Genomic DNA, 8,077 nt, shown 5'->3' on the forward strand with positions numbered 1-8,077 from the left:
GCCCGCACACGAGTCGCACCCCCCCCCCCCCCTCCCCGCGCAGTTGTCAAGCGCGCCGAGTTTGCGGCGCTCCCGCCCGAGGCCCTCGTCAAGTTCAACATGCACTGCGCGGGCATCGAGCCGTCGGAGGAGGAGCCGGGCCGCAAGCGCAAGCGCGACGACGAGTAGTGCCCGCTCTGCCGCGTCGTGCCGGTGCCGCGCCGCGCGCGCTGCCGTCCACGCGCTCGGGTAGCGGATATATGGCGATTTGTTGCTGCAGCGGATAGTAGAGCCGCGCGCCGCGTCGAAGCCAAAACGTATAGGTGCTGTGCCGATACAATAGCGAGCACCAAAAAGTAATATGCGATGGTGTCGGCCCGGAGGGCCGGGTAGGAGGGGTCTAGGTTACCTCTACCTCTGAGGGCCTGCGGCCCTCTTACCTTTACCTCTGGGCAGCCGCGGGCCCTTTACCTCTACCTCTGAGCGACGTAGCCGTGATTTACCTGTGCGGTGATCTCCACAGCGGTGATCTCGAGTGATCTCGCAGCTATCTCGTATCTGTAACTTTATTACATACTAGAAAAAAACAGAACGGCAGCGCACGTTTCGGTGCTTCGGCGAGCGCTCGACTCGGGCCGCGCTATCAAAGAGGCTTGCACTCACAAGCCCAAGCGCCATGGCACTGCCAACCCCAGATGGGGTCGTTGCTCTTGATCTGGATCTCAGTACATTGCCGGATGAGGCCGGCATCTATTGGCTGCAGCGCGAGACGGGTGCCCTTCCCGATAACCACCTTCTCGTACAGCTCATGCGGTCTGCAATGCTGGGCTCCATCGGCCGCTCGCCAACGAGTGATGAGCTGCCCACGCTGCTGGCCTGGCAACGGCAGCTCATGATGCGCGGCGGTCGTGCAATCAATCATCTGCTGATTGGCCCGGGCATGCACGGTCAGGGCAGCGATTGGAGCTCGTGCTACGTCAACCCCGCCAGCTTTCACGAGGTGACCAACCTCGCTGGATTCTCTTACGACACAGTGAAGCAGTCGATGGAGCGAGTTGATTACGGCACCTCCCTGCCCGATGTTCTCCGTGCACAGCTCGCCCTCGACGCCACCGGCGCTCTCTGCATCGAGACGGACGTCTCAAAGGTTTTCCTTGTGACGGCCTCGTCCGACGCGGGTGCATGTGCGCCCAACCTCGAGGTTGACACTGCGCGGCTGCAGCTGGTTGGGAGTGCCTTGGGCCCAATCACCTACGAGGAGCTCGAAGCAAAAATTAGCGATGGCTCCGCGCCAGAAATTGCCAGCAAGCTCAACACATCCGTGCTGGCGGTCATCGTACAGTCTCTGGCCTCCAAAAGCGGCTGCTCGAGGTACGTGACGATCGCGTCGTCATCCGCGATCGGCGTGATGACCTGCGCGCCGGACAGCACCAAGCTGTACCGCAGCATGACCGTATTGCCCAGCCTCAGCCCGGACGCGATCGAGGACTCAAACGATGCGCGGGTCGGCCGCACCAAGCCGTCGACGGCCACGCGGATCAGCTTGGGCTGGAAGAAGCTGTCATTCCCCAGGGGCAGCGGGTCCGACTGGCCCGGCCTGCCGTGGAAGTCGGCTTTTGAGAAGCCCTCGGAGCACCGACCAAAAAGACCGTGATGGTCGTGGTGGTGGCGGCGGGTGGCGCAGCGGTGGCGGCGGCGGTGCCTGCGGCGGCGGCACCTGGCGGCTGCGGTGGCGGTGGAAGCGGCGGCGGCGGCGGTGGAAGCGGCGGCGGCGGCGGCGGCGGCTGCAGCTGAGGCTGAGGTGGTTCCCAGCTGGTCTCGCCGGTGATGGAATTGCCGTAGTAAGTGCGGCCATCAGGGGCCTTGAGCGCCTGCCAGCTGCTTGGGAGACGCGGCGGCGGCGGGAGCGGCGGTGGCGGAGGCGGCGGCGGCGCTGGTTCGGGCCGCTGCCAGCGCGTCTCCTGCGTGCTCGTGCTCGCGTCTCCGGCGCCGTCGCCTCAATCCAGCCGTCGGCAAGCGGCGGTGACGCCTGGTCCATGGCGAAGCGCTCTCGCAGCCTTGTGCGTCCCTCGTACCACCACCTCGTGAACGTTCACGGGTACGTTTACCTGCCCTCACCTGGGCTCCGTTTACCTCTACCTCCGGCGGTCTGAGACAGGTTTACCTTTACCTGAGGCCCCCCACGCCAGCCCTACCTGACCCCCCGCCCCCGCCCTCCGGGCCGAATGGTGTGCTCACAACAAAATAAAGAGACGCGACTGTGTATCGACATTGGAAAAATGTGAGACGCCACACGAGACTCACGTTGGGGATCGGGCATGTGCACGCGGCGCAGCCATCAACGGACCGGCCCGCGCCGCGCCGCGCCCTTAACCTCGACGCCACTGCTCCCACGAGGGGTCAGGCAATGGCGCGTCATCGTTGCCAATCGTTTGTCATCATTGTCGAGCGATTCAGGGTGCTGGACGCGATCAAGCGAGCGGCTCGGTAAAACTTCGAGCTGGCGCCGGGACGGTCTTAAGCTTATTCTCCTCGGTAGCCTCGACGAGCGTGTCGGCCTGCTCAACGCGCCGACCCGATGAGCGCCGCTGGCCTCGCTTTGCTCGCTGCCGCGGCTCGTTGCGAGGGAGGAAGTCGAGGAGGGAGGGAGGCGGTCTCGTCGAGCGGATTGGGCGAGCGGATTGAGATGGACCCGGACATCACATGGCTTGGTTCGATGCGTTTTCGCTGAGGTCCTTCGCGTGAAGAGATCGAGAAGTCTGATGATTGCACTCCAAGTGCTCCAAGTCCCTCCCTTGGGGTGTCTGTTTTCTTTCTTTCTTTCTTTCCTTGTCTACCCTGCGTTGCGGCCGGCGACGAGATTGCTATAGAGACGGAGCAAGCCTGCTCTAGTCTCACATGTTACTTCCTGTGACCTGTGGTCTGTTGTGACTTGTGTTGTTGTGCCCTTGTTTGTGTCCTTGGCACCGTGGGTGCTGGGGGGGGGCGACAGGGAGGATGTGGCCCTGAGTTATGTGTACGCCAACTCAGGGTGTGTGGCAGCCAGCTGGCTGTGTGTCTTGTGAGCTTGTTTGTGTCTATGTGTCGCTCGTGCGTGTCGTCATCATCTGTCTAGCGTCCATCCAGACGCGTTGGTGTCCAGTCCGAGCCTGGCTGTTCTTCACCTTCCTACCTAACCTAACCTAACCTCTCTCACAGCACACTGGCACGACAAGGGCGCAGACTGGCGCGGACTGGCACACACACCGGCACACCACCGGAGCCGCCTAACTCCAGCCAGTGTAGACAAGTCTTGTCATCAACAGAGTAGATGGATCTGACCTCAGGGCCGATGTAACCAAGCGCTGGTAGCGTGGTTTAGCCTCACACCCATGGTCTCACAGTGATCAGTGTGCCGGCAGTCGCCGAGCAGAGTCGCTCACACAAGCCGCAGCACAAGTGACTGAGGGCCAGTGAGGGCGGGGCCGCGGGGCGAGAGAGCAACGTCCACCGCGATCCGCGTGGGGCGCGGACCGACAGAGAGGAGCGAGTGTCCACACAGCCAAGATCAGCCACGAAGAAAAAGAAAACACACGACCGTTGTGGCTTGTGCAGTCATCGCACCACCGCCCTTGGCAACACAAAGCCGCGCCAGACGTCCGCCAGCTCTGGAGCCGCTCCCTCGCGGCTGTCGAAGCGCTCCTCGTCCCACGCGATCAGGTAGCCCAGCCGCATCACCTCGACCGCCCGCTTGCGAGCCGCCTCTGGGAAGAGCTCGTGCGACTGCGGCGACCACTCCTCCGCCTTGAGGACCAGCCTGCCCACCTCCACCGCCTCGGCCGCTGGCTGCAGGTTGGCCGGCCTGAGGGAGGGCAGAGGTGTGTCAAAGAGAGGATCCGGCGAGTCGGGGAGAGGCCATTGCAGTGCGCGCCTCAGTGCGAGTGCCTTGGCCTCGCCCGCCACGCGCACACCGAAGCGGGCCGTCGAAGCGCTTGCGGAGACGACGACGCCGACCTTGCCGTTCATCGAGGGCCGCGAGACGAGAGAGTGGATCGCGACGGTGGAGCCGGCAGCCGCAGCGGTCGGATCCGACTCGCTCCACGAGCAGAGGACGCGCGCCCGCTCGAGGGCAGAAGGCTCGCCGGCCGAAGAGGCCGCGCCGCCGCGCAGCAGCGCCCGCGCCCGCTCGACGGTGAGCGCCTGCTGCGGAAGAGGGGCAATACGCGTGAGAATGCGCTCACGCCTTCGGCCGCTAGTCTCGGGCACGCCTCGAGATGCTGGAGCGGCGTCCAGCCGCGGCTGGCGACGAGCCAGGCGGCGAGGTCGGCGTGGCCTTCACCGTTTGCAACCTCCTCGGGCGTGCCGAAGGGCGTAGCGGCGCGGGAGGCGCCGTAGGAGGAGAGGAGCTTGGCGACCTCGAGGTGGCCTTGGTGGCACGCAACGACCAGCGGCGTGGCGCCATCCACTGTAGCTCGGTTGACCGCCGCGCTGGCCTCGAGGAGCAGCCGGGCGGTCTCGAGGTGGCCAAGCTGACACGCGATGCTCAGCGGCGTGGCGCCATTCTGCGGGGCTTGGTTGACCGCCGCGCCAGCGTCGCGCAGCAGCCGGGCGATCTCGAGGTGGCCCTTCTGGCACGCGATGTACAGCGGCGTGGTGCCGTTCTCCTGGGCCTGGTTGACCGCCGCGCTCGCCTCGAGAAGCAGCCGGGCGACCTCGGGGTGGTTGTTCTGGCTCGCAATGTACAGCGGCGTGGTGCCATTCGCCGCGGCTTGGGTGACCGCAGCGCCAGCCTCGAGGAGCAGCCGGGCGATCTCGAGGTGGCCGTACTGGCTCGCAATGTACAGCGGCGTGGCGCCGTTCTGCTTGGCTTGGCTGACCGCTGCACCAGCCTCGAGAAGCAGCCGAGCGATCTCGAGGTGGCCCTTCACGCACGCAATAAACAGCGGCGTGGCGCCGTTCTGCTTGGCTTGGCTGACCGCTGCACCAGCCTCGAGAAGCAGCCGAGCGATCTCGAGGTGGCCCTTCACGCACGCGATATACAGCGGCGTGGCGCCGCCGCCATTCGTCGCCCCGACGCTCGCGCCGCTGTCGAGCAGCAGCCGCGCCGCCTCGGCCTGCCCGTGCCGAGCGGCCCAGGTCAGCAGCGTGTCCTGCCTCTCGGTGTCGTGCCGCGCGTCGAGCTGGGCCGCGAGCGACGTGCCGCGCGTCCCCTGCCCGGAGAGGAAGGCGCGCAGCCAGGCCAGGTCGCCCCGAGCCAGGTCGGCGAGGCGGGTTGGGAGGGCGCCGCTCATGCCGCCAGAAAGAAGAAAAATTTCTCAAAAAATCTTCCTCGAAGTTTTTTTTCTTTCTGACGGCATGAGCGACTGTGTGTAGATGAGCGCCTGCAGCCCAACCCGCCTCGCCGACCTGGCTCGGGGCGACCTGGCCTCGCTGCGCGCCTTCCTCTCCGGGCAGGGGACGTGCGGCACGTCGCTCGCGGCCCAGCTCGACGCGCGGCACGACACCGGCACGCAGGACACGCTGCTGACCTGGGCCGCTCGGCACGGGCAGGCCGAGGCGGTGCGGCTGCTGATCGAGGGCGGCGCGAGCGTCAGGGCGGCTGACAGCGGCGGCGCCACCGCGCTCCTCCTCGCGAGCGAGGGGGGCCACGTCGACTGCGCCAGGCTGCTCCTCGAGGCGAGCGCAGCGGTCAACCGAGCTGCTGACGGCGGCGTCACGCCGCTGTTCATCGCGTGCGAGACGGGGCAGCTCGAGTGCGCCCAGCTGCTTCTCGAGGCGGGCGCGGCGATAGAGCATCCCATGGACGACGGCGTCACGCCGCTGAGCGCTGCGAGCTTCAACGGCGAGATCGAATGCGTCCGGCTGCTTCTCGAGGCGAGCGCGGCGGTCAACCAAGCAGACGCGGAAGGCGCCACGCCGCTGTTCATGGCGAGCCAGCAGGGCCAGCTCGAGTGCGTGCGGCTGCTCCTCGAGGTTGGCGCGGCGGTCAGCCAAGCCGCGGCGAACGGCGCCACGCCGCTGCTCGTCGCGTGCCAGCAGGGCCACGTCGAGTGCGTTCGGCTGCTCCTCGAGGTTGGCGCGGCGGTCAGCCAAGCCGCGGCGAACGGCGCCACGCCGCTGCTCGTCGCGTGCCAGCAGGGCCACGTCGAGTGCGTTCGGCTGCTCCTCGAGGTCGGCGCGGCAGTCGACCGAGCCTGCAACGACGGCACCACGCCGCTGAGCGCTGCGAGCTTCAACAGCAAGATTGAATGCGTCCAGCTGCTCCTCGAGGCAGGCGCGGCGGTGAACCAAGCAGACGCTGAAGGCTTCACGCCGCTGTACGTCGCGTGCCAGAAGGGCCACCTCGAGTGCGCCCAGCTGCTGCGCGACGCTGGCGCTGACATCAACCAAACCGACAAGGACGGCGTCACGCCGCTGTTCATGGCGTGCCAGAACAACCACCCGGAGATCGCCCGGCTGCTTCTCGAGGCTGGCGCAGCGATCGACCAAGCCCATGTCAGTGGCGCCACGCCGCTGTTCGTTGCGAGCCAGAACGGGCACCTCGAGTGCGCCCAGCTGCTCCTCGAGGCGAGCGCAGCGGTCAACCGAGCTGCTGACGGCGGCGTCACGCCGCTGTTCATCGCGTGCGAGACGGGGCAGCTCGAGTGCGCCCAGCTGCTTCTCGAGGCGGGCGCGGCGATAGAGCATCCCATGGACGACGGCGTCACGCCGCTGAGCGCTGCGAGCTTCAACGGCGAGATCGAATGCGTCCGGCTGCTTCTCGAGGCGAGCGCGGCGGTCAACCAAGCAGACGCGGAAGGCGCCACGCCGCTGTTCATGGCGAGCCAGCAGGGCCAGCTCGAGTGCGTGCGGCTGCTCCTCGAGGTTGGCGCGGCGGTCAGCCAAGCCGCGGCGAACGGCGCCACGCCGCTGCTCGTCGCGTGCCAGCAGGGCCACGTCGAGTGCATTCGGCTGCTCCTCGAGGTCGGCGCGGCGGTCAGCCAAGCCGCGGCGAACGGCGCCACGCCGCTGAGCGCTGCGAGCTTCAACAGCAAGATTGAATGCGTCCAGCTGCTCCTCGAGGCAGGCGCGGCGGTGAACCAAGCAGACGCTGAAGGCTTCACGCCGCTGTACGTCGCGTGCCAGAAGGGCCACCTCGAGTGCGCCCAGCTGCTGCGCGACGCTGGCGCTGACATCAACCAAACCGACAAGGACGGCGTCACGCCGCTGTTCATGGCGTGCCAGAACAACCACCCGGAGATCGCCCGGCTGCTTCTCGAGGCTGGCGCAGCGATCGACCAAGCCCATGTCAGTGGCGCCACGCCGCTGTTCGTTGCGAGCCAGAACGGGCACCTCGAGTGCGCCCAGCTGCTCCTCGAGGCCAGCGCGGCGATCAACCAAGCCTGCAACGACGGCGCCACACCGCTGCTCGTGGCGAGCCAGAACGGCCACGTCGAGTGCGTTCGGCTGCTCCTCGAGACTGGCGCGGCGATCGACCAGGCCGATGAGCAAGGCGCCACGCCGCTGTTCGCGGCGTGCCAGGACGGCCACCTCGAGGTCGCCAAGCTCCTCTCCTCCTACGGCGCCTCCCGCGCCGCTACGCCCTTCGGCACGCCCGAGGAGGTTGCAACCGAAGAAGGCCACGCCGACCTCGCCGCCTGGCTGGTCGCCAGCCGCGGCTGGACGCCGCTCGCGCACCTTGAGACCCTCACCGCCGCCCGCGCCACCTCCCTCCTGCGCAGCGGCGCAAGCTTGCACGAGGGCGAGCCGACGCCGCTGCGGCGTGCCGCGGGCGGCGAGGGCGAGGCGGCGGCGCTGGTCCGGCGGGCGGCGTCGCCGTGGTCGCCGGCAAGCCACTCGCTCTTCCCCGCGGCGGCGCGCGCGCGGGCGGCGCTCCTCGTCCTCTCGCTCTACGAGATCCACGAGCGGTACCACCTCGACTCGGCTGGAGCCACGAACGGCATCGCGGCGCTCGACTTTGGCCACTGCGTCTTGGGCTTCGCCATCGCGCGCGAGACGGAGTAGGCCGGAGCCGCGGTGAGAGTCTTTGCCTCGGCTCCGACCTTTTTCGTGGCTCGTGCTGCTTGCTGTCTGGGTCCGGAACCGCTGTTTGGATTGGGAGAGTGCGCATGTTTTCGCG

At 67.2% G+C, this 8,077-nt stretch overlaps 2 protein-coding genes across 2 annotated transcripts in view; one reads left to right on the forward strand and one right to left on the reverse strand.

Annotated features, from left to right (window-relative positions):
* Positions 1-655: 655 nt before the first annotated feature.
* Positions 656-1,633, forward strand: EMIHUDRAFT_235855 (hypothetical protein; the record flags this gene model as incomplete). The annotated part of the gene is made up of 1 exon (XM_005779764.1): positions 656-1,633. One exon carries the CDS (start codon positions 656-658, stop codon positions 1,631-1,633), a length of 978 nt encoding a protein of 325 aa, XP_005779821.1.
* A 1,940-nt stretch (positions 1,634-3,573) lies between these two features.
* The window catches only part of EMIHUDRAFT_114666 (hypothetical protein), a gene marked incomplete at both ends in the record, with an annotated part of 8,936 nt that continues 4,432 nt past the window's right edge, over positions 3,574-8,077 (reverse strand). Inside the window, one exon of the mRNA XM_005779765.1 lies at positions 3,574-4,158. Within this exon, the coding sequence (XP_005779822.1) occupies positions 3,574-4,158 (585 nt within the window). The remainder of the gene's footprint in view (positions 4,159-8,077) is intronic.

This window comes from Emiliania huxleyi (genome assembly GCF_000372725.1).
Source record: "Emiliania huxleyi CCMP1516 unplaced genomic scaffold EMIHUscaffold_227, whole genome shotgun sequence".
Taxonomy (NCBI): Eukaryota; Haptophyta; order Isochrysidales; family Noelaerhabdaceae; genus Emiliania; species Emiliania huxleyi.